Here is a 27820-nt window from a genome sequence, read left to right on the forward strand (position 1 = left end):
TGGAAGCGTTTCAGAGTTATGACCTCATAAAGGGACAGTGGTCAGAATTGTAAAAATTGGCCCGGTAGTTAACGTGCAAACCACCCTTGGTAGTGAAGGGGTTAATAGTGTACAGCTCATTTTCCTAGATGTTGCCCTCCAGACCCTGGCTGAGAGTACACAGTAGTTAAATTCCTGGAGAGGGGTTAACGCCTAACATCCCAGTCATCTCTATTCAGTCCCCAGTTATCCGCTGTGATTCGTCCTTCGTAGTCGAAGATGACCATGGCTTCAGGGTTAGAAGTGAATTAATAGTTATGGGTCCGTAAGTGGCTGATGATGACAATCCGGGCCCTGAAGGCTCGCCCACATACTTGACATAAGGAAGTAAATGTGGTCAGTACACCAGATTCTGCTTGTGCCTTGCAGACAGAACGCTTCCTTTTTGCGTCCAAGATTTTCCTGTCTTCAGCTGCACGTGCTCCTGAGGTGATCCTGCCCCGCCAACCTGGACGAAACAGGGCAAGCGCTTCCTATTCATTGATGTTGACTTCCAGGTTTTTAAGAGATGCCTTAAGGCAGTCTTTATAGCGTTTCTTCTGCCCCCCAACTGCTCGCTTTCCTTGGCACAGTTCTCCATACAGCAGTTGTTTCGGTAATCGGCTGTCAGGCATTCTGACCACATGTCCAGCCCACCTGGCTTGGTCTTTTAGCAGGAAAGTGTAAATGCAGCAGAGCCCAGTTTGCTCCAGAATTGCTGTGTCCGGGACATTGTCTTGCCACCTGATGTGGAGGAGTCTGCGGAGGCAACTAATGTGAAAATTATTAAGCTGTTTAGCATGCTGGCTGTAGACTGTCCAGGTCTCACTGTATACTCCAGAGCAAAACACTGATGGATAAAATGTGTTGTAACTAGTTTTGAGCATTCCGATACTGCAATATCAGGTATCGGACGATATTCGCTGTATCGGAGTTCCCATAATGCAATGAGCCAGTTTGATTTTATTCAGCCAATGAGGAATCCTAAGAAGTGTGGGCACATCCTGTTATGCATGTTAGGCATGTTAACTAATGGCATGGCTGTGACTGGCTGTGAGCAGACCACCCAGCTGCTCCTCCCCCAGACACACGCTGAACAGTGATCTATGGAAAGTGAAACTAGTGAGGGAGGAGGAAACAACCAGTTCTCATTTCAATGCCAGAACACCCCCCCCGGACGTTTATCTTAGAAGCAAGAGATGATATCTTGGAAACCATGCAGACTAGCCACAGAAGGTAAATTACTTATTGTAAGCATTCTGCAGCCCAGATATGCACTGAGATTATGTGAAAAGCCCGGACAACCCGTTTAACATAGTCAATATCTTTGTAACTCTGAACATCTTAAAAAAAATAATTCCTGCTATTCCATTTGATTGGGCTAAACCTCTATGCCTTTAATGTCTCCTCCACCTCCCCCAATACATTCTACATTATTCTTAGTTGTTTTCCTTCATGTAGAATTAACCTACAATGAAAGTAAGGGTTTATTTTCATTCCGATATTTGTGTCTTCACCAGAGCTGCCATTCAAGGAGGAGAATCCACCCTGCCACAAACCAGGAAGTAAGGAAACTAAGTAGAATGCCTTGCTCGAAAGTGCTCAAGAGACAATTTAACACTAAAAATGCCTCACTAAACATTGAATCGATTTTCATATACTTTTAACCCTGCACTTGCTGCTTCATTATTAGATGTTTTCTATTATCCCTCTATTCCTCCTTTTTAACTTTCGTAATAATTATATGTCTTACCCCTTATTTATGTCTTTTTATGATACATTCATTTTGAGTTTCTTTATGATATAATTGTACTGTTTTACACCTAACTTGATTTCTTTAATGGCTTTTACTGTGGTAACTGTCCATTTAGAGCTTTCTCATCATCACAATATTATCCTGAGTGTACTTAATTCATTAAGTATGCCAGTGAAAACCAAAAATCAGAGACATTCCAAGCCATGCCTTGTCTAGAGGACTTTGTAAGGATCTCAACTACCATCTCATTCATTGAGCGCCTGCTATACGTGGCTTGACAGAGATACCTGTAAAAATAATTGCAAATCCACCATTATACATTTATGCTCCCAACACAAAAAAGAAAGTAAATTAAAAAAATACTTACCCTATGCATTTCTAACCCAACTGGTTTTTAATCATGATGATTAAGAATCATCATTATTGTTATTACGAACCATTTGGGGTTCAAAACGCATAGGATATATTTATTTTTTAATATTTTTTCTGATTCACTTAGCCTAACTGAAGATTAAATAAAGCAGGTTTTTTTATCTACAGTATTTTCCATTTCCTTTGGAGATTGAACTTCCATTTCCAATTTGCTTATGTAAGTCATAACACCAACTTCAACATTAATTATGCCAAAGTTTTAAGGATGTAGTTAAATAAAAAAAAACATATCAACATATCATGTGCTATGAATTACACTTGGTATTAAGATGCAACTTGTTCCACCACCAATAATCTAAAATAAATGATAAAGTAAAATAATTTGCAATTAAACATTTAAATATATAGAATGCAATACTCACCTTAGAAGAACTTATGAGAACCCCATCAACAACACCATTTATTCCTGTTGTATGAAAACTATTTGGTGTAAAAACCATTAAGTCATTTTTGGGTTGTACTGAATTTAGATATAGTTTTGATTGGCTTTCTTGTGAATACATCCAGCTGCCTCCAGTGTTGGAGCATATCTTGTAGCTTTCCTTCAACTCATTGACCTCTTCTTTGTACTTTTGCCATTTTAAAATAGTAAAAACAATTAACGTAATGAGAAATATAGTTGAGATTGCACAAATAGCAGCAACTAAATACACGTTAGTATCTAAAATATTTTCATCTAAACTGGTGTCTGGAGAGTTAAAAAAAAATTCTCCTAAATCCACTAAGGAAACAAAAATTGGTGCTGTGGCAGTCATGACAGGTTCTCCATGGTCCTTAGCTACCACAGTTAGCTTGTAGTCTTCATTATCCGAATCTGTAAAAAAACGTCTTACATGGATTTCTCCAGTTTGTTGGGAAATAGAAAATGGTATGTTCGTTGGTAAATTCATAAAACTATATGATAACCAAGCATTATATCCAGAGTCTAGATCCACTGCTTTCACTTTAGTTATGAGTTGACCAGGTTGAACTGTCTTAGGAGTTTTGATTAAAACTGAAGAACCAAGAAGAGCAAAGCTAGGAGCATTGTCATTGAGGTCTTCAATAAAGATGTTTAGTACTAAACTGGAGCTACGTTGAGGAAGACCAGCATCGGTAGCTTTAATAAGACACTGGAAATAAGACAAATGTTCATGATCAAATGAAAACAAAGCAAATAATTTTCCATTTTCAGGACTGATGGAGATATAAGAGGATATGGGAATCCCATCAATTATGCTTTCAATAATTGAGTATGAAATGAAGGAATTCTGGCCAACATCTGGGTCTACGGCTGATGCTGTATAGATATGTGAGCCCGGTGGATTGTTTTCTTTGACAATAACTGTGTCAGTAGAGTGCATGAAGTAAGGCGAATTGTCATTCACATCACTAATATCAAGAGCAAGAATTTTAGAAACCGACAATGGAGGTGAACCCTCATCTGTAGCAGTAATTTTAACTTCATACTTGGACTTTAGTTCTCTATCTAATGGGGAATTTACTGTTAGAGAAAAATGCCCCATTAAAGCTGGATTTATTTTGAATGGTATGTTTTGAGAAATTTCACATTTTACTTTTCCATTGTTTCCTGAGTCCTTATCAGGAACACTGATGATAGCAACTGTTGTTCCATGTGGTGAATCCTCAGGGATAGGTACTGATAGGGATGCTAAGATTATTTCAGGAGCATTGCCATTGACATCTGCAACACTCACTAGAACTTTACAGTGTCCAACCATTGGATGATCTCCACTATCAATGGCATCCACATAAAGTTCATATCTTTTAGTATTTTCAAAATCCAAGTTCTCTTTAAGTTTAATTTCTCCAGACTGAGGATTCAAACTAAAAATGTTCATTACATTTGTTGATGACAATTTATTAAAGGCATACATGATTTCACCATTTCTTCCTTGGTCTAAATCAGTAGCATTTAATTTTACCACTAGTGTTCCTATTGATGCATCTTCTGGCACAGTACACTGGTAAAATGGCTGATCAAAAGTTGGAGAGTTGTCATTGGCATCCTCCACAGCGATGGTAAGCTGTGCGGTACCACTTAATCTCGGTTTACCACCATCATAAGCTATCAACGTAAGATTGAGTGTAGACTGCTTTTCCCTGTCAAGTGGATTCTTCAACACAAGTTCTAAAGTTCGTATTTGATTCATGTATTTTTGAAAATACAATACAAAGTAATCATTCACACTTAATTCATAGTTCTTAATTGCATTTGTGCCGATATCAGCATCAACTGCTCCCTCTAAAGGAAATCTAGAGCCTGCAGTTTTCCATTCTGATATCACCAGGTTATATACAGTAGAAGAAAAAGCTGGACTATTGTCATTGATGTCTTCTATTTCTATCTCTACTTGATACATCTGCACAGGTTTATCAACAATAACCTGAAGTGGAATAATGCAGAAGGCTATATCTGAACATATTTCTTCTCTGTCTATAATATTATTCACAAAAAGAATGCCATTCTGCAAATTAACCAGGAAAAAATCTCTGTCATCTCTAGAAACTATCCGCAGCATTCTGGAATTAATCTCACCCATTTCCAGTCCAAGGTCTTGAGCTATCCTTCCAACAAACGTTCCGTGCTTGGATTCCTCTGGGATGATGTAATGCAGCTGACATAAGACCAGATCCCAGTATATTTGCAGAAATATAAGGTGCACCAACCTGATCATGACTTCATTAATATGATTCAGCCAGAATAATTCCTATATTCCTTAATATTGAAGAGTATATTGCCAAATCCAGTGTTTTTGGAGCTTGGAGATCGAAGAGAGTTCAGTTCAAGCTGAACTGTTCCGAAATAGAAACTAAACTAGCAAAGATGGAGGCAAATAATTCTGTTTCTATGAGCTATAGATAAGTGAACAGTGACCTCTGCAGTCTGTTCTAGATTGTACAGCTGGGTTAAAGAAAAAAATGTTATTATAATCCACAATAATGCAATATTTTTACTTTTGATTGCATTTTCTCTATATTTGTGTCAGAGTATATCTATTTATTTAGATACAAAGAAAAAAAGCAAAATTTTATTTGTTTCCAATTTGTGTCAACTTTCTTTATTTTTATTTTTTAAAAGTAACATTTTATATAATAAGAGTTATCTTAATGTACTGAAAAGCAATACAAAACATAGTAAACCACCCATGTACAATATTTAGGCAAATTCAAAAACATAATTAATTCATCAAAAATATGCCCTTGAAAGTAATACCCAATACTTCACATCAGAATCTACACAAAAATTCGGACTTACTGTACATAAAGGTAGCTGAAGAAGTAAGTCAGGTAAAATATAAAACCAAATTTTATTAATAATAATTAAAAAATACTCATGATTAAAACAAGAGTGCCCAGTAGGGGGGGCACTCTTGTTTTATTCATGTGTATTTTTAAATTATATATACTGTGTATATATATATATATATATATATATATATATATAGGAAATAGCATTTTTTTCCTATATATATTTATATATATCTAATATATAAAGCTCAAGTGTGTGTATGTATGTATGTCCGGGATTGGCCTCCGCACCGCTGCAGCTACAGCCACAAAATTTGGCACAGTCACATGTCTGGACCACCAGAGTGTCCTAGGCTATGTTGTGAAGCGAAATTTTAACCCCGCGTGTTCCAATTTACCAAACAATTTTGCCCCTATCTACATAATGGGGAAAAAGTGTGTGTATCAAGCCCTGCCCCTCATTATGATGTCATAATGGTTGCCATGGCGACACTGATGTCATCATAGGTTGCAAGCCCCGCCGCTCATTATGATGTCATAATGGTTGACTATGGGATGGAGGATGTGTGATGGGTATATGGGCACTGGACTATGGGATGGAGGATATGTATGATGGGTATATGGGCATGGGACTATGGGATGGAGGATGTGTGATGGGTATATGGGCACTGGACTATGGGATGGAGGATATGTGTGATGGGTATATGGGCACGGGACTGTTATGAATGAGTCACCGGAGGAGGAAAAAACAAAAACACAAGCTAAGTCCAGAAAACCGGAGAGGTTGGAAGCTAGCGGATTGCAGAACCCTGATCCTATTCACCACAACTAACAGTAGCCGTGGGGGGTTCCTACGGTGCCCTAGACCCCTCGTCACAGCCAGAGAGCTAAATAAGCCTAAAGAAAGGGGAAATCTAAACTGCCCCAGAGCAGACCCCAAAGCAATAGACAGCCCCCAACATGTATTGTTGGTGAAAGACAGATGAAAACACAAACACAGACAGAAAGACAGGCTGAGCAAATGATGGGGCCCAAATAACTAGATAGGAAAGGACAGAAAAGATGCTGGCTGCAATCACGCAAAAAACCCTGCCAAAAATAATGTCCAACACGTCTGATAGAAAAGGCCCTGAAGTCACTAGACTTCAAAATCACTATACCAGCACTCAGGTATATTCTGAAGACAGAGCAAAGAGATCAACTGATCAGAGACAAAAATGGAGTTCAGCCCGTCCCAACCAGGGCAGGCTGAACACAAACACTAAGTAAACAGACAAAATCTCATGGAAAAATAGCAGAACAAAAATTTAGCTTTTAGTAGACAGGAACTAAACTGGATGCCAGAGCTCAGAGCAGAGAGGATCACCAGCGACCCTGCAGGGCGTCGGCTGCCTTATATCCACTCAGAAATTCCGGATGTCCAATCACACTCCACCTGTTCAGATGACTGGTTCTTCCCATCCAGATCAATTTCACTACCTCCTTTCACCAGCAGAGGGAGTTCATCAGACATCAGAGGTGAAGGAGAAAATGAACTCATAACAGTACCTCCCCCTTGAGGAGGGGTCACCAAACCCTCATCCACGCCACCAGGGTGATCAGGATGGGCCCGATGAAAAGCACGAACCAATCTTTCGGCATGAATATCAGATGCAGAGACCCAAGAATTAACCTCCTGGCCATAACCCTTCCATTTAACCAAATACTGGTGTCTCTGTCTAGCCAGACGAGAGTCCAGTATCTTCTCAACCTCATATTCCACATTACCTGCAACCAATACAGGGTCAGGAAGTGCCACCACAGGAACTACTGGCTCAACAAACCTCTTTAACAGAGACTTATGAAACACGTTATGGATCTTGAATGTAACAGGAAGAGCCAATCGAAACGAGACTGGATTAAGAATCTCCAAAATCTTGTAAGGTCCAATAAATCTAGGTTTAAACTTTGGAGAAGCCACCTTCATAGAGATATTCTTTGATGACAACCAAACCATATCACCCACCTTAAACAGGGGACCAATGGTCCTATGCCGGTTGGAAAACCGCTGGGCCTTTACCTGGGAGAGAGACATCTTATCCACCACTTGGTCCCAGATCTGGTGCATTCTCTCCACCACAGTGTCAACACCTGGGCAGGCAGAAGACTCCACCTGCCCTGAAGAGAATCGAGGATGAAACCCAAAGTTTCAAAAAAAAAGGTGACATCAATGTGACAGAACTAGCTCTATTATTTAAAGCAAATTCGGCCAAGGGCAAAAATGAAACCCAATCATCCTGATCAGCAGAAATAAAACAAACATCTCAAATACGACTCCAAAGTCTGGTTTGTTCTCTCCGTCTGCCCATTGGTCTGAGGGTGAAATGCAGAGGAGAAGGACAACTGAATTCCCAGCTTGGAACAGAAAGTCCTCCAAAATCTAGAAACAAACTGAACTCCTCTGTCAGATACAATGTTCTCAGGAATCCCGTGCAAGCGAACCACCTGTTGCAAAAACAAGGGCACCAACTCTGAGGAAGATGGCAACTTAGGGAGTGGTACAAGATGGACCATCTTAGAGAATCTATCACAACACCCAAATAACAGTCATTCTCTGAGAGACAGGCATATCAGAGATAAAATCCATTGAAATATGGGTCCATGGCCTCCTGGGCACTGGCAAAGGCATCAACAACCCACTAGAGTGAGAACAAGGTTTAGACCGGGAGCAAGTCCCACAGGACTGCACAAAATTCCTGACATCACGAGACAAGGTGGGCCACCAAAAAGACCGACTCACCAAATCTCTAGTACCAAAAATACCTGGATGACCAGCCAATGCGGAGAAATGAACTTCAGACATTACTCTCTTCCTCCACTGGTCAGGAACATATAATTTTCCAAAGGGACAACGCTCAGGTTTGTTCTCCTGAAACTCTTCCAGAGCACGTCTCAAATCGGGCGAGATGGCAGAATGAACTACCCCCTCACCTAAGATTGTAGCAGGCTTGGTCACAATAGGAGAATCAGCAAAGAAACTCCTAGAGAGGGCCTTGACATTCTTAGTGCCCAGAAGAAAAGAGATAACAAAATCAAAATGTGTAAAAAACAAGGCCCACCTAGCCTGTCTAGGATTCAAGCGTTTGGCCGACTCCAGGTAAATCAAATTCTTGTGGTCAGTAAGGACCACGACTTGATGTTTAGCTCCCTCCAACCAATGTCTCCACTCCTCAAATGCCCATTTCATGGCTAACAGTTCCCGATTCCCCACATCATAGTTACGTTCGGATGGGGAGAACTTTCGGGAAAAGAAAGCATAGGGATTCATTTTAGATGTTACAGGATCTTTTTGGGACAAAACAGCTCCTGCACCAATCTCAGAAGTGTCCACCTCTACCTGAAACGGGAGTAAGACATCAGGTTGCCGCAAGACCGGAGCAGAAGTGAACCTTCGCTTCAGCTCCTGAAAGGAAGAAACAGCCTCCGGAGACCAATTCAGCACATCAGCACCCTTCTTAGTCAAATCAGTCAACGGTTTGGCAATACCAGAAAAATTAGCTATAAATTTACAATAAAAATTAGCAAAACCCAAAAACTTCTGGAGGGCCTTCAAAGAAGTGGGCTGAACCCAATCATAAATGGCCTGTACCTTGGCCGGGTCCATTTCAATAGTTGACGGAGACAAAATAAATCCCAAAAATGAAATCCTCTGTACCCCAAAAAGGCATTTCGATCCCTTGACATACAGGGAATTCTCCCACAAAATCCGGAACACAGTCCGAACATGTTCCACATGAGAGTCCCAATCCCTGGAAAAGATCAAATTATCATCCAGATAGATGATCAAAAATTTATCCACAAAGTCTCAGAAAATATCATTCATGAAGCACTGGAAGACAGAAGGGGCATTAGTGAGCCCAAAAGGCATCACCAGGTACTCAAAATGTCCCTCCGGAGTATTAAACACCGTCTTCCATTCATCCCCATGCTTAATGCGAATAAGATTATACGCCCCCCTGAGGTCAAGCTTGGTAAACCAGCAAGAACCTTTAACTCTGGAGAATAGATCAGAAATCAGTGGTAACGAATACTGATATTTAACAGTAATTTTGTTGAGGGAACGATAGTCAATACAAGGCCTTAATGAACCATCTTTCTTGGCCACGAAAAAAACCCCAGCACCTAAGGGTGACGAGGATGGTCTAATATGGCCCTTCTCCAACGACTCCTTAATATAGGATGGCATAGCCTCGTGCTCGGGTACAGATAAATTGAAAAGTCGATCCTTGGGAAATTTACACCCAGGGCTCAGCTCAATTGCACATTCATAACTCCTATGAGGAGGCAAAGACGCAGACTCATTCTCACTAATACATCATAAAAATCAGCCAAATAGTCAGGAACATCATGCGACTGGGGAGAGGTGGAGAAAACAGGAGCGTCACTAAGGGCACACCGACAACCCCAACTCACCACAGACAAAGATTTCCAATCCAAAATTGGATTATGGATTTGCAACCAAGGAAACCCCAGAACAATGGTATCATGCAAATTATGCAACACCAAAAATCTGCAATTTTCTTAATGGTCTGGGGAGACCCACATTACCACCTGGGTCCAAAACTGAGGTTTATTCTTCGCCAAAGGAGTAGCATCAATACCCCTCAAAGGGATAGGCGTCCGCAGAGGTGTCATAGGAAACCCACAACGTTTAGCAAAATTCAAGTCCATCAGGTTCAGAGCTGCTCCCGAATCCACAAAAGCCTTGGTGGAAAATGTGGACAGGGAGCAGATCAGAGTAATTGCCAGAAGAAACTTAGGTTGAACACCACCCACAGCAAATGTGTGTGCAAAACGTTTCTCTTGTTTAGGGCAGACAGAAATAATATGAGAGGCATCTCCTCAAAAAAAACACAGCTTATTACGCCTTCTGAACTCCTGACGTTGCGCCCTAGACAAAACTCTATCACATTGCATAGGTTCAGACATTTGTTCAACAGGTGGCAACACCTCTCGTGCAGTTTTGCATTCATGCAAACGCCGATCAACCTGAATGGCTAATGACAGAATCGTCAAGACCAGAGGGAACAGGAAATCCCACCATAGTATCTTTTATGGTTTCTGACAAACCCTTCCGAAAGAGAGCTGCCAAGGCACCATCATTCCAGGTAGTAAGGACCGCCCACTTTCGGAATTTTTGACAGTACAACTCTGCAGAATCCTGACCCTGGCTCAATGCCAACAGGGCCTTTTCAGCCTGATCAATAGCATTAGGTTCATCATACAACAACCCCAAGGCTTGAAAGAATGCGTTCACATTAGTTAGAATAGGATCATCAGGTTTTAAAGAAAACGCCCAATGCTGGGGATCGCCGCGCAGCAAAGAGTTGACGATTTTAACTTGCTGCACGGAGCTCCCCGATGAGTTAGGCATCAAGGCAAAAAATAATTTACAATTATTCTTAAAATTCAGAAATTTAGACCGATCCTCAAAAAACACATCAGGAGTAGGGATCTTTGGTTCAGCAGCATGTGAATGAGCAAGCTAGGCAGAAATTCCCCGCACTTCAGCAGTGAGCTGCTCCACACGAACAGACAATTGCTTTATCTCCATTGAGAAAAAATTCCCCCTACGGCCTCAGAGAAATAGAGGAAAAAATATACACAAAAAAAAAAATTCTGACACCTTTTTTTTTTCTTTTACAATTCTTTCCTGCTATTGAGTACCCTAGAATCTGCGGTATGGCTGGTGATTCTGTTATGAATGAGTCACCGGAGGAGGAAAAAACAAAAACACAAGCTAAGTCCAGAAAACCGGAGAGGTTGGTAGCTAGCGGATTGCAGACCCCTGATCCTATTCACCACAACTAACAGTAGCCGTGGGGGGGTTCCTACGGTGCCCTAGACCCCTCGTCACAGCCAGAGAGCTAAATAAGCCTAAAGAAAGAAAGGGGAAATCTAAACTGCCCCAGAGCAGACCCCAAAGCAATAGACAGCCCCCAACATGTATTGTCGGTGAAAGACAGATGAAAACACAAACACAGACAGAAAGACAGGCTGAGCAAATGATGGGGCCCAACTAACTAGATAGGAAAGGACAGAAAAGATGCTTGCTGCAATCACGCAAAAAACCCTGCCAAAAATAATGTCCAACACGTCTGATAGAAAAGGCCCTGAAGTCACTAGACTTCAAAATCACTATATCAGCACTCAGGTATATTCTGAAGACAGAGCAAAGAGATCAACTGATCAGAGACAAAAATGGAGTTCAGCCCGTCCCAACCAGGGCAGGCTGAACACAAACACTAAGTAAACAGACAAAATCTCATGGAAAAATAGCAGAGCAAAAACTTAGCTTTTAGTAGACAGGAACTAAACTGGATGCCAGAGCTCAGAGCAGAAAGGATCACTAGCGACCCTGCAGGGCGTCGGGTGCCTTATATCCACTCAGAAATTCCAGATGTCCAATCACACTCCACCTGTTCAGATGACAGGTTCTTCCTATCCAGATCAATTTCACTACCTCCTTTCACCAGCAGAGGGAGTTCATCAGACATCAGAGGTGAAGGAGAAAATGAACTCATAACACAGGACTATTGGATGGTGGATATGTATGATGGGTATATGGGCACGGGACTATGGGATGGAGGATATATAAGATGGGTATATGGGCATGGGACTATGAGATGAAGGATGTGTGATGGGTATATGGGCACTCGACTATGGGATGGCGAATATGTATGATGGGTATATGGGCATGGGACTATGGGATGGAGGATGTGTGATGGGTATATGGGCATGGGACTATGGGATGGAGAATGTGTGATGGGTATATGGGCACTCGACTATGGGATGGAGGATATGTATGATGGGTATATGGGAACGGGCCTATGGGATCATGGATATGTATGATGGGTATATGGGCATGGGACTATGGGATGGAGGACAATTATAATTTGCTATAGCTAACCACAGTTAGTTACTATGCCCGGGCAGCTTCAGGCTCTTCAGCTAGTCTATAATATAACCGGCTAAGCGTCAATCTGTCCGAAGCCTTTTTGTAGACTGCGCAAGCGCAACGCGCCTGCGCAGTCTGACTCCAGGCAGAATGAGGCAGCCAGCTGTGAGTAGTGTGTATGGCGTCGGAGATGGAGGTACGCATACACAGTGCATACCGCTAAGTCCGGCACCATACTTACATACTTACCTGACCGGGAGGAGCATTGCCGCGGCGCTTCTCTTCAGCCGAAGACTGGGCCAGGAGTGCGGCCGGAATCGCGCATGCGCATAGCCCGATCCGGCGCCATATTACAGAAGACACATTTGTAGTGTGTCTTCAGCAATATGGCGCCGGACAGCGCTATGGGCATGCACATACTCCGGCGCCAGACTCCTCCCCCGGCCTCCAGCAGAAGGTGACAGGCAGCGCTGGAGCACAGGGAAGAAAGGTGAGTATAAATGTTTTCTGCTTTTTTGTATGTGTGTAGTTTAATAGGGGTGAGGGACCGTGCATACCAGTAAAGGGGGACAGGGGACCATGCATACCATGAAAGGGGGGTGAGGGGACCACACATACCACAAAATGGGAGTGAGGGGACAACGAACACCACAAAAGGGGGTGAGGGGACCAAGCATACCACGAAAGGGGAGTGAGGGGACCATGCATACCATGAAACGGGGGTGAGAGGACCATGCATTCCACAAAAGGAGGTTGAGGGGACCACACATACCACGAAAGGGGAGTGGGGGACCACGCATACCAGGATAGGGGGGTGAGGAGACCACACATACCAGGAAAGGTTGGTGAGGAGACCATGCATACCACGAAAAGGGGCTGAGGGGACCATGCATACCACGAAAGGGGGGAGAGAGGACAATGCATACTACGAAAGGGGGGTGAGGGGACCATGCATACCATGAAAGGAGGGTGAGGGGACCACGCAAACCATGAAAGGAGGGTGAGGGGACCACGCATACCATGAAAGGGGAGTAAGGGGACCACGCATTCCACAAAAGGATGGTGAGGGGACCACACATACCAAGAAAGAGGAGTGAGGGGACCACGCATACCAAGAAAGGGGAGTTAGGGGACCATGCATACCAGGATAGGGGGGTGAGGGGACCACGCATACCAGGAAAGGGGGGGTGAGGGGACCACGCATACCACAAAAGGAAGGTGAGGGGACCATGCATACCAGGAAGGGGGTGAGGGGACCATGCATACCACAAAAGGGGAGTGAGGGGACCATGCATACCACAAAAGGGGAGTAAGGGGACCATGCATACCACGAAAGGAGAATGAGGGGACCATGCATACCACGAAAGGGGAGTGAGGGGACCATGCATACCATGAAAGGGGAGTGAGGGGACCATGCATACCACGAAAGGAGGGTGAGGGGACCATGTATACCAGGATTAGGGGGTGAGAGGACCTTGCATACCAGGATAGGGGGGTGAGAGGTCCATGCATACCAGGAAAGAGGGGTGAGAGGACCATGCATACCGGGATTGGGAGGTGAGGGGACCATGCATACCACGAAAGGTGAATGAGGGGACCATGCATACCACGAAAGGAGAGTGAGGGGACCATGCATACCACGAAAAGGGGAGTGAGGGGACCATGCATACCATGAAAAGGGGGTGAGGGGACCATGTATACCAGGATTGGGGTGTGAGAGGACCATGCATACCAGGATAGGGGGGTGAGAGGTCCATGCATACCAGGATAGAGGGGTGAGAGGACCATGCATACCAGGATTGGGGGGTGAGGAGACCATGCATACCAGGATAGGGGGAGTGAGGGGACCATGCATACCAGGATATGGATGAGGGGTGCCATGCACACCAGGATAGGAGGGGGGGCAGCACATACCAGGATGGGAGACCATATACCAATAAAAATGCCCGCCACCTGGGCATAGAACGGGGTTCATAGCTAGTATATATATGCATATATATACAGCTCTGGCAAAAATTAACAGACCACCACATCAAAACCCTGTCATGGCCAGCCCATTATCCAGACCTGAACCCCATTGAAAACCTCTGGAATGTAATCAAGAGGATGATGGATAGTCACAAGCCATCAAACAAAGAATTGCTTAAATTTTTGAGCCAGAAGCAGTGTGGATGACTGGTGGAAAGCATGCCAAGACGCATGAAAGCTGTTTTTAAAAATCAAGGTTATTCCACAAAATATTGATTTCAGAACTCTTCCTGAGTTAAAACATTACTATTGTTGTTTGTAAATGATTATGAACTTGTTTTCTTTGAATTATTTGAGGTCTGAAAGCACTGTTTTTTTTAATTTTGATCATTTTCTTTGTCAGATAAAAAATACAAAATGTATTTCTTGGAAATTTGGAGACATGTTGTCAGAAGTTTGTAGACTAAAAGAAAAATTTACATTTTACTCAAAAATATACCCATAAAGAGAAAAATCAGACAAACTGAACATTTGAAAGTGTTCTCTTAATTTTTGCCAGAGCTGTATATGCTCTTAATATGACATCTGATATACTCAGTGGCTAAACATAGATATGGTCCATGCAAAGGTAAATAAAATTAATATGAACAAGGCCCCCAGACAAAATGAGCTGTATCCAAGAGTTCTTAAACAAACAGTTATTCCTGGTCCCATGTAAATCACTTATGGAGACTCTCTTATTGTACCAAGAAATTGACATAAAGCTAATGTGGTGTCTAGAGTTGAGCGAAACGGGTCGAAAAAATTCAAAAGTCGCCGACTTTTGGCAAAGTCGGGTTTCATGAAACGAAACCCGACCATAGGATGAGGTCGGCCACGAGGTCGGCGACTTACGCGCCAAAGTCGGGTTTCAAAAGTTTGTTTTGCGCTCTTTTTCAGCCAATCAGGATCCACGGACACTGTGGGCAACGTGATGACATAGGCACGGGTCACCACCATCTTTCAGAAGGGCATGCAAGTGATTGGCTTGCTTTGGTGGGCATCACAGGGGGTATAAACACGCCGACCGCCATCTTACTTCTGCCGATCTTAGTATAGGGAGAGGTTGCTGCTGATTCTGTAGGGAGAGCGTTAGGCAGGGAAGAAGACAAAAAAACTGCTTCTGCTGCTAGAGATTTGGCCTGCACAACACACCAGTCACTGTGTGTGCAGTGCAAGGGGAGGCTATATAGTGGTGTATCAGTGGTGTTGGTTGTTGGGCTGCCTTCTAAGGCTTCCTGACAGGCTGGCATTGCTGTTTACCCACTGCTCCGCAAACTGCTTTTTTAAAAGCAATCCCAATTTTTTTTTTTGTCCTGCTGAGAAGAAAAAAAAACTGCTTCTGCTGCTAGCGATTTTGCCTGTACAACACATCAGTCACTGTGTGTGCAGTGCAAGGGGAGGCTATATAGTGGTGTATCAGTGGTGTTGGTTGTTAGGCTGCCTTCTAAGGCTTCCTGACATTCCTGCATTGCTGTTTACCCACTGCTCCGCAAACTTAGTTTTCTAGGAGTTGTCAAACCGCTTTTAAAGCCAGAGCATCAGGAAAAAGTTTTGTCTTACATTGCTGACTCAGCCTCCAGCTCTATCGCCTCCTCTTCTTCAGTTGTAAAAAGTAAAAGCACTGAGTCGTCATTGGAGGCTCATGTTCATGAACCACACCTTTCCTTGTGTCCTTCACCCCAACCAAGATTGAAGGATGACGCAGGCCATACTACTGATTACTCCATGGAGCTGTTTTCACATACCATGCCTGGATTATCAAGTCAAATGGTGAATTACCCAGGCCAAGATGAATCTGACATGGAGTGCACTGATGCACAGCCGCTGATGGATGATTCTGCTGGTACATTCACTCAGAGCACTACATTGTCCTCGCAGTGTACAGAGCCAGATTCTGACCCTGATGAGACTCAGGTGCCCCTTCCCGCACACTATACCACCATACACGGTGACACAGAGGAAGGTGCACATGACATAGAAGAGGAGGTGATGGATGACCCAGTTGTTGACCCAGATTGGCATCCATTGGGGGAAGAGGGTGCTGCTTCCAATAGCTCAGATGAGGAGCATCCACAGCAGACATCGACATCGCAACAGCTGTTATTTGGCAGGCCCGGAGCAATCCAAAGACAGGTTCCAAACATCAAAAGAGTTGCTGGACAGCTTGTCCAGAGGGTCAAAAGATCACAGCGTGCTAGGCCGCAAAATGTCTGCCAAAGTAGGAAGAGTGCAGTGTGGCACTTTTTTTAACAAAATCCTCATGATCAGGCCAAGGTTATCTGTAAGAAGTGCGCAAAGACCTTTAGCCGAGGGAAAAATCTGAAAAATGTGAATACCAGTTGCATGCTTAGACATTTAACCAGCATGCACTTGCAAGCGTGGACACAACACCAAACCTCAAGTGCCACATGTGCAACTGATCACAACGAAGGTAGTCAGCAACGCTACATTGTTTCCCCCACTGTAAGCCCACCGGTTAGCACAGCAGCAAATGTTGAGGTGTCGTTGCAAGACCACAGCAGTCAGGGAATCCCACTGTTATATCAACGAAATACTGATTCTAGGCCATCAGAAAGAACACCAACTCCATCACCATCATCAACCCTCTCTCAGTCCGCCCTGTCCACCACTACTTCCACCATATGCAGCTCTCAAGTCCAGCTCACCCTCCCAGACACTATGAGTAGGTCAAGAAAGTACTCAGTCTCTAATCCGCGTACACTGGGTTTGAACGCCCACATTGCCAAACTAATCTCATTTGAGATGATGCCCTTTCGGTTGGTGGAAAGCACAGCTTTCCGCGAACTCATGGCCTATGCAGTATCACGCTATGACCTACCCAGTCGCCACTTCTTCTCTCACAAAGCCATCCCAGCCCTCCACCATCATGTGAAAGACCGCATTGTCCATGCACTCAAGCAGTCAGTGAGCGGAAAGGTGCACCTCACAACTGATGCATGGTCCAGTCGGCATGGCCAGGGCCGTTACGTGTCCATCACTGCGCACTGGGTTAATGTGGTGGATGCAGGGTCCACAGGGGACAGCGGTGGTGGGACAGTGCTGCCTAGCCCACGGTATAGGAAACAGTTGGCTGTAGGCGTTCGACCCTCCTCCTCCTCCACCTCCTCCAGAAGCGAAAGCTCGTCCACAGAGCGCAGTCGTACGAGCACTCCATCTGCAGCTGCCACTGTTGCACACGATGTGTCCCCCTATCGAGCAGCTAGTGGAAAGCGTCAGCAGACTGTGTTGCAGATGATGTGTTTGGGCGACAGACACACCGCCGAGGTGCTGGCCGAGTACTTGAAGCGACAAACTGAGTCATGGCTGGGCAGTGTACATCTTGAGGCAAGCAAGGTAGTTAGTGATAACGGCCGTAATTTTGTGGCAGCCATAGCCCTTTCAAAACTCAGCCACATACCTTGCTTGGCTCACACCTTGAACCTGGTGGTGCAGTGCTTCCTCAAAAATTATCCGGAGTTAACAGCCCTGCTCCAGAAGGTGCGAAGACTGTGCGCGCACATCTGCCGGTCGCCTGTACACTCCGTTTGTATGCAGAAGCTGCAGCGATTGCTCCACCTTCCCAACCACCGCCTCATTATCGACATTGCAACAAGGTGGAACTCCACCCTGCACATGGTGGAGCGGCTGTGCGAGCAGAGGCAGGCCATAATGCATTTGTGGGAGGATACACGGCCAGGCACTTTGAGAGCAGACATGGAGTTGACAGGTGTGCAGTGGTCGAAGCTGAAAGACCTTTGTAAAGTCCTTCAGTGTTTTGAGGAATGCACACGGCTGGTAAGCGCAGACGACGCCATCCTAAGCATGAGCATCCCACTTATGCGTCTGCTCATGCAAACTTTGACGCACCTTAAGGAGCAGGCGTCTGCAGCCAATGTTGATGAGGAGGAAGAGGAGGAGGGAATCCTTGATGACATTCAGCCATTGTCTGCTCAGGGACCTCTCCTGGATGAGGTGGAGGAAGAAGAGGAGGAGGAGGAGGATGATGGGGATGATTACTTAGGGGAGGAGGATGCATCTCGTGGGGCAAGTGAAAATGTTGGCGTGGCAAGGTCTGGTACAGGGTTTGTACGTGACTGGAGGGATGTGGATTTGCCAGAAAGTGCTCCTCCACCCAGCACTCGCAGTGCATCATTGACACCGGGAACATTGGCCCACATGTCAGATTATGCCTTGCGGATCCTAAAAAGGGACCCCCGCATTGCCAAAATGATGAACAATGACGACTACTGGTTGGCCAGCATCCTGGATCCACGCTATAAAGGCAAATTACAAAACATCATGCCACAGGAGAACCTTGACCTAATATTGGCTAATAAACAAGCAACTCTGGTAAATCGGTTGCTTGAGGCATTCCCAGCACACAGCAGCGGTGATGGTTCTCACACGAGCCGTACGGGCCGGGGGCAGCTTGGCAGAGGTGTTCATGGTGCACACAGCAGAAGTGGCGTTGGAGACAGGGGTTTCATGACAATGTTGTGGACTGATTTTTCAAATACCGCTCACACAACTGGTAATACTGCATCGATGGAAAGTGACAGGAGACAGCAGTCAACTATGGTAACAAACTACTTTTCCTCCCATATCGATGTTCTCCCACACAGGTCATTCCCCTTTGACTATTGGGCCGCTAAACTGGACACCTGGCCTGAATTGGCCCAATATGCCTTACAGGAGCTCGCTTGCCCAGCTGCAAGTGTGCTATCGGAAAGAGTCTTCAGTGCAGCTGGATCAATCCTGACAGAAAAAAGGACCCGTCTGTCAACCCAAAATGTGGATGATCTAACCTTCATTAAAATGAACCACGCATGGGTTTCCAAGGATTTTGTCCCACCTTCCCCTGATGACACATAGGGTGACAGAAAAATGGCTTGCTTTGGTCCACCTCTTCCTGGTACTTCACGTATTTCGCCTTTTGCATCAGCTGAATGTCCAACATCAACATATGCCACTTTCTAAAACTCCCTAACTGTGCTGCCTCCCCCCCCATGGCCGGGGTCACCACCTACCGCACGACACCGTGCGAGTGCCGTTGCCCTGGACAGGTGGGTAGGCCGAATCTTGGGCGCGGGCACTGGCACAGGGTCCCTCATAGTGCAATCAAGTGTCTCTGACGGTGGTGGTGCACACCCGCCGTCAGACACACCGCTGTACTATGAGGGGCCCAGTGCCAGTACCGACGCCCACGAGTGGGCCCCCCTTGCTTGGGCAGGGCCCCAGCATTTGCAATCTTTACCTCTCCCTGCTCCTCCGCTGTGTAATCTGGGCCGTCAAATCCATACTGTGTCTGACACCGTCTGAGCCTGCCTCCTGAGACATATATTTTGAATGTGTACGCTATCCATACATGTTATCCAGGGATACGGTACCCTTTCTAACCTTTGTGCAATCACGTGCAATCCATACTGGGCCTAACACCGTCTGAGCCTGCCTCCTGAGACATATATTTTGAATGTGTACGCTATCCATACATGTTATCCAGGGATACGGTACCCTTTCTAACCTTTGTGCAATCACGTGCAATCCATACTGGGCCTAACACCGTCTGAGCCTGCCTCCTGAGACATATATTTTGAATGTGTACGCTATCCATACATGTTATCCAGGGATACGGTACCCTTTCTAACCTTTGTGCAATCACGTGCAATCCATACTGGGCCTAACACCGTCTGAGCCTGCCTCATGCTGTATAGACATATATTTTGAATGTGTACGCTATCCATACATGTTATCCAGGGATACGGTACCCTTTCTAACCTTTGTGCAATCACGTGCAATCCATACTGGGCCTAACACCGTCTGAGCCTGCCTCATGCTGTATAGACATATATTTTGAATGTGTACGCTATCCATACATGTTATCCAGGGATACGGTACCCCTTCTAACCTTTGTGCAATCACGTGCAATCCATACTGGGCCTAACACCGTCTGAGCCTGCCTCATGCTGTATAAACATATATTTTGAATGTGTACGCTATCCATACATGTTATCTGGGGATACGGTACCCTTTCTAACCTTTGTGCAATCACGTGCAATCCATACTGGGCCTAACACCGTCTGAGCCTGCCTCCTGAGACATATATTTTGAATGTGTACGCTATCCATACATGTTATCCAGGGATACGGTACCCTTTCTAACCTTTGTGCAATCACGTGCAATCCATACTGGGCCTAACACCGTCTGAGCCTGCCTCCTGAGACATATATTTAGAATGTGTACGCTATCCATACATGTTATCCAGGGATACGGTACCCTTTCTAACCTTTGTGCAATCACGTGCAATCCATACTGGGCCTAACACCGTCTGAGCCTGCCTCATGCTGTATAGACATATATTTTGAATGTGTACGCTATCCATACATGTTATCCAGGGATACGGTACCCTTTCTAACCTTTGTGCAATCACGTGCAATCCATACTGGGCCTAACACCGTCTGAGCCTGCCTCATGCTGTATAGACATATATTTTGAATGTGTACGCTATCCATACATGTTATCCAGGGATACGGTACCCTTTCTAACCTTTGTGCAATCACGTGCAATCCATACTGGGCCTAACACCATCTGAGCCTGCCTCATGCTGTATAGACATATATTTTGAATGTGTACGCTATCCATACATGTTATCCAGGGATACGGTACCCTTTCTAACCTTTGTGCAATCACGTGCAATCCATACTGGGCCTAACACCGTCTGAGCCTGCCTCATGCTGTATAGACATATATTTTGAATGTGTGCGCTATCCATACATGTTATCCGGGGATACGGTACCCTTTCTAACCTTTGTGCAATCACGTGCAATCCATACTGGGCCTAACATTGTCTGAGCCTGCCTCCTGAGACATATATTTTGAATGTGTACGCTATCCATACATGTTATCCAGGGATACGGTACCCTTTCTAACCTTTGTGCAATCACGTGCAATCCATACTGGGCCTAACACCGTCTGAGCCTGCCTCCTGAGACATATATTTTGAATGTGTACGCTATCCATACATGTTATCCAGGGATACGGTACCCTTTCTAACCTTTGTGCAATCACGTGCAATCCATACTGGGCCTAACACCGTCTGAGCCTGCCTCCTGAGACATATATTTTGAATGTGTACGCTATCCATACATGTTATCCAGGGATACGGTACCCTTTCTAACCTTTGTGCAATCACGTGCAATCCATACTGGGCCTAACACCGTCTGAGCCTGCCTCATGCTGTATAGACATATATTTTGAATGTGTACGCTATCCATACATGTTATCCAGGGATACGGTACCCTTTCTAACCTTTGTGCAATCACGTGCAATCCATACTGGGCCTAACACCGTCTGAGCCTGCCTCATGCTGTATAGACATATATTTTGAATGTGTACGCTATCCATACATGTTATCCAGGGATACGTTACCCTTTCTAACCTTTGTGCAATCACGTGCAATCCATACTGGGCCTAACACCGTCTGAGCCTGCCTCATGCTGTATAGACATATATTTTGAATGTGTACGCTATCCATACATGTTATCCGGGGATACGGTAACCTTTCTAACCTTTGTGCAATCACGTGCAATCCATACTGGGCCTAACACCGTCTGAGCCTGCCTCCTGAGACATATATTTTGAATGTGTACGCTATCCATACATGTTATCCAGGGATACGGTACCCTTTCTAACCTTTGTGCAATCACGTGCAATCCATACTGGGCCTAACACCGTCTGAGCCTGTCTCCTGAGACATATATTTTGAATGTGTACGCTATCCATACATGTTATCCAGGGATACGGTACCCTTTCTAACCTTTGTGCAATCACGTGCAATCCATACTGGGCCTAACACCGTCTGAGCCTGCCTCATGCTGTATAGACATATATTTTGAATGTGTACGCTATCCATACATGTTATCCAGGGATACGGTACCCTTTCTAACCTTTGTGCAATCACGTGCAATCCATACTGGGCCTAACACCGTCTGAGCCTGCCTCATGCTGTATAGACATATATTTTGAATGTGTACGCTATCCATACATGTTATCCAGGGATACGGTACCCTTTCTAACCTTTGTGCAGTCACGTGCAATCCATACTGGGCCTAACACCGTCTGAGCCTGCCTCATGCTGTATAGACATATATTTTGAATGTGTACGCTATCCATACATGTTATCCGGGGATACGGTACCCTTTCTAACCTTTGTGCAATCACGTGCAATCCATACTGGGCCTAACACCGTCTGAGCCTGCCTCCTGAGACATATATTTTGAATGTGTACGCTATCCATACATGTTATCTGGGGATACGGTACCCTTTCTAACCTTTGTGCAATCACGTGCAATCCATACTGGGCCTAACACCGTCTGAGCCTGCCTCCTGAGACATATATTTTGAATGTGTATGCTATCCATACATGTTATCCAGGGATACGGTACCCTTTCTAACCTTTGTGCAATCACGTGCAATCCATACTGGGCCTAACACCGTCTGAGCCTGCCTCATGCTGTATAGACATATATTTTGAATGTGTACGCTATCCATACATGTTATCCAGGGATACGGTACCCTTTCTAACCTTTGTGCAATCACGTGCAATCCATACTGGGCCTAACACCGTCTGAGCCTGCCTCATGCTGTATAGACATATATTTTGAATGTGTACGCTATCCATACATGTTATCCAGGGATACGGTACCCTTTCTAACCTTTGTGCAATCACGTGCAATCCATACTGGGCCTAACACCGTCTGAGCCTGTCTCATGCTGTATAGACATATATTTTGAATGTGTACGCTATCCATACATGTTATCCGGGGATACGGTACCCTTTCTAACCTTTGTGCAATCACGTGCAATCCATACTGGGCCTAACACCGTCTGAGCCTGCCTCCTGAGACATATATTTTGAATGTGTACGCTATCCATACATGTTATCTGGGGATACGGTACCCTTTCTCACCTTTGTGCAATCACGTGTAATCCATACTGGGCGTGAGAACGGCTGGCGAGCTGTTAAGCAAGCTACAGCACCTGTCCAGACAAGTACAGGGATTCCCTAGCGAGGAGACTTATTTGATTGTTTTCAATGTTGGGACAGCAATTTTTGGGGAGCACTATACTCTGGAGAATGATAGATGGGGCCCACCATACACTGGAACATTCCAAAGGTGGACATCAGACACTGGAGCAGCATTTACAGGGCCCATTATACACTAGAGCATTAGAAATGGGGCCCATTATGTTTGGAGCATTATTTGGGCCCATAAGACAGTGGAGCTTCATCCATGGGGACCAACATATACTGTAGCATTATGTGGAGCTCATCATATACTGTTTCAAACATTATATGGGACCAATGATTCTGTATGGAGAAATAGATGGGCCTCGTCATGAGATGTAAAAAGTGAGGTATTTTTCATTGTACTATACCGCTATTTCTCTGCCGTATCGGAGCATGATGAGTTGTGGTATGTGTTAAAGGGGCGCTCTTTCGCCCAGGGCACATGAAAACCTGGAGCCAGCCCTCCCCCCCCACAGTTTGTAGCCAAATAACCCCCATTTTTCAGTGCGTAACTTGTATTATGAAGTTAATTAAGGTTGACAAGCTTAAGAAAGAAGAATTGATGCTTTTGGCATTCAAATGGGCACTGTAGGTGTGTTTCCTGTCCTCCTCTCACTGCCGACTTTTATTCCCCATTGACTTACATTAGGTTTCGTGTTTCGGGACGACCCCGACTTTTCCCTATAATCGGACGATCTTGCTCGACCCGACTTTTGGAAAAGTCGGGTTTCACGAAACGAAACGCGACCCTAAAAAACCAAAAGTCGCTCAACTCTAGTGGTGTCCTTTTTCAAAAAGGGCTTAACGTCTTTTCGGATAATTATTGACCAGTAATCTTAACATCCAATGTGGGAACATTGGTCAAGCAGCTTTTAAGGGACTATATACAGGGCTATGTGATAGAAAATAATATTATAATTGATAGTCAGCTTGGATTTACTAAGGACACAAGTTGCAAAACTAACCAGATACGTTTCTATGAAGAGGTGAGTGAAAACTTGGACAGAGGTGTAGCTGTGCATATAGAGTGGTGCTTCTTTACTTTGCAAGGGTGTTTGACACTGTCCCACACAGATATCTAATGGGTAAATTAAGGTCTATAAGCTTAAAAACTAAGGTTTGTACTTGGATTGAAAATTGGCTCAACAAACACACACAGACTGATACTCTGAGTCACCGCAGGGTCTGCAATTATTCAACTTATTTATTAATGATATACAAGATTAGATTAATATGGGATTATTCTGCAGGTGGTCTAAAGCTGCCCGGAGCCACCATGGGAAGCCTGGCTACCTGGAGGATATTAACTTTAGCCCTCCCAGTAGCCACCGCCTTCCAGTCATAGAGGTGCGACCGACGTGTCTTCAGTTACCCTCTCAGTACATAGTAAGCGGTGGGTGAAACCACGCCCCAGCACTGACAGCTGTCTCTACAGTGCATTACTGATACCAAGGAATGGATTTTTTATGGACAGCTAAAAGAGTCATTACATCTGCTCTTTCCAAGCCTGTGGCTGCACCACAAAATATTAACTTCAAATAGAAAAATATTCAGAATTGAGAGTCCTCATTGGTTGATACCTTTTAATGGCTAACTGAAAAGGTGGTAACACATTGCAAGCTTTCGAGACTACTCAGGTCTCTTCATCAGGCATAAACTAATACAAAATCTGAAGAATCACATATTTATGCACAAGACAGCACAGAAAAAATGCAATAGATAAGACAAGTGACGTGAAGCAGAATTATCATTATGGAAGAGGGATAGACATAAATATTGGAGCAGTTCAGAGATAAGGAGTCTCGATGTTTTATTGTCCTCTGATTGCGGTCTGGTTCTGTCAATAAGTCAGTTCATCAAACGTATCTGAGCCTCAATTATTTCAATGGGAGGCAAAACCAAACAGACTGACAACACATTCAGGAGGGGTAAACAGCTGCCCACAAAGTTCAAATTAGGGGCAGACACCCAGAAAAATGGCATCAATTGACCCACAGTAAAAATTTGATAATGGCACGGCAGCAGTCAGCCATGGGCCATGCATGAGGTATCAGGATCTTAGCCAGCATTTACAGCTTTGAACTGAAGTTTCAATTAAGACAAGGTGGGTGAGGGACAACAGTTTAAACATTATTTTCGATCAGCCACACTCAGGTGGCACAAATGTCAGATGCTATACCAGAAATGTTATAAAAATGTAAGGATACAGGTAATTACAGACCTGCCAGCCTGGGAGCCCTACTGCTACAGGCAACAAACATGAAGAAGACCCAACAAGGAGTACAAACATAATTATTGATACACACCATTAAAGTGTCATCAATTTCCCAGAGTAGAAATATTATAATTGTGCAGTTTTTCAAAAACTTGAGTTACTGTATGGTCTACTCTACTCCCTTTCTTTGGCAAAAGCACAGCAATATTATTATTGTTATTTTTTTAACAAATCATTTTTATTGATTTTGCATAGTTTTTTATAACCAACAATAATTACAATTATCATGACAAAGATAAGCGATATCATTGTGTATCTGTATACAAGGAAAATAAGAAAAAACAGCTCTCAAACCCATAATCATCACCCTCCCCCACCCAACCCCTGCCATGTCCTCAAGCCAGACCCCCACCCTGTATCCGTAGTGCGGTGACAACGATCAAAAAATCAAGATGTACTAACCTTTACGTTTCCCAAGGTACCCCGAAGATCATTCATTAAGTACCAGTCTGCCTGCAGGAACAGAGTTATAATCCGAATTATCTCATCCCGAGTGCACTTGTGTTCGATAAATCCTCTCTATTTACTGAAGAACTGCTTCGTTAGTTTTGTTTGTCTATTTCCGCTTTCAACTTTTCCAAATACATCACCTGCTTAATATTACTAATTAGCTCCCTCATAGTTCCCTCATAGTCGGGCTCTCACCCATGAGCCATTGCCTCAGGATGCATTTTGTCATGATCCAGTCCAGAGTGTGTTTTCTGCTGTCTTCTCTTTGGACTGTTCATGCAGGGGTTAATCCCATCTGCCTCGTCCTGGAGTTGGCTGGGCTATTTCAGCTCTCTGCAGCCTGAAGGCCAGCATCTGCTATACTACAAGCTTCCAAGCTAGTGACTCTGACCTGTATTCCTTTAGTAACATAGTAACATAGTAACATAGTAATTAAGGTTGAAGGGAGACTTTAAGTCCATCTAGTTCAACCCATCCTATCCTAACTTGCCCTAACATGTTGATCCAGAGGAAGGCAAAAAAAATCCATGTGGCAAACAGTAAGCTTCACATTGGGGAAAAAAATTCCTTCCCGACTCCACATACGGCAATCAGACTAGCTCCCTGGATCAACGCAACACTAAGGAAACTAGTGTATATACCCTGTAATATTATACTTTTCAAGAAAGGCATCCAGTCCCTTCTTAAATTTTAGTAGGGAATCACTCATTACAACATCATATGGCAGAGATTTCCATAGTCTCACTGCTCTTACAGTAAAGAATCCGCATCTGTTAGTATGCTTAAACCTTCTTTCCTCCAGACGTAGAGGATGCCCCCTTGTCCCAGTCACAGGTCTAAGAGTAAAAAGATCATTAGATAGGTCTTGGTATTGTCCCCTCATATATTTATACATTGTTATAAGATCACCCCTAAGCCTTCGATTCTCCAAACTAAATAACCCCAAGTGTAATAACCTGTCTTGGCATTGCAGACCCCCCAGTTCCCTAATAACCTTGGTCGCTCTTCTCTGCACCCGCTCCAGTTCAGCTATGTCTTTCTTATACACCGGAGACCAGAACTGTACACAGTATTCCAAGTGTGGTCGCACTAGTGACTTATATAGAGGTAAAATTATGTTCTCCTCCTGAGCATCTATGCCTCTTTTAATGCATCCCATTATTTTATTTGCCTTTGCAGCAGCTGCCTGACACTGGCCACTAAATGTGAGTTTGTCATCCACCCATACACCCAGGTCTTTTTCAGTGACAGTTTTGCCCAGTGTTTTACAATTAAGCACATAATTATACATCTTGTTCGTTCTACCCAAGTGCATGACCTTACATTTATCCCCATTAAAGCTCATTTGTCATTTATCAGCCCAAGCTTCTAGTTTACATAAATCCTCCTGTAATATAAAATTGTCCTCCTCTGAATTGATTACCCTGCAGAGTTTAGTGTCATCTGCAAATATTGAAATTCTACTCTCTATGCCCCTTACAAGGTCATTAATAAATATGTTAAAAAGAAGCGGGCCCAAAACTGACCCCTGTGGTACCCCATTGCTAACCGTGACCCAGTCCGAGTGTGCTCCATTAATAACCACCCTTTGTTTCCTATCCCTGAGCCAGCTCTTAACCCACC

At 44.2% G+C, this 27820-nt stretch overlaps 1 protein-coding gene across 7 annotated transcripts in view; it reads right to left on the bottom strand.

The window, feature by feature from the left end:
- LOC141083678 (protocadherin alpha-C2-like) overlaps positions 1–27820 on the bottom strand; it is a 564749-nt gene that overhangs the window by 237807 nt on the left and 299122 nt on the right. Inside the window, exon 1 of one of the 7 annotated variants that reach the window (XM_073568068.1) lies at positions 2569–5042. The exons of the other annotated variants lie outside the window; for them this stretch is intronic. Within the exon in view, the coding sequence (XP_073424169.1) occupies positions 2569–4884 (2316 nt within the window). The 5' untranslated portion in view covers positions 4885–5042. Of the gene's footprint in view, positions 1–2568; positions 5043–27820 lie in introns of those variants that run through there. 7 annotated transcript variants of the gene reach the window in all.

The sequence above is a fragment of the Dendrobates tinctorius genome, unplaced genomic scaffold, assembly GCF_039654945.1.
Source record: "Dendrobates tinctorius isolate UK_male_01 unplaced genomic scaffold, ASM3965494v1 ptg000020l, whole genome shotgun sequence".
NCBI classification, from domain to species: Eukaryota; Metazoa; Chordata; class Amphibia; order Anura; family Dendrobatidae; genus Dendrobates; species Dendrobates tinctorius.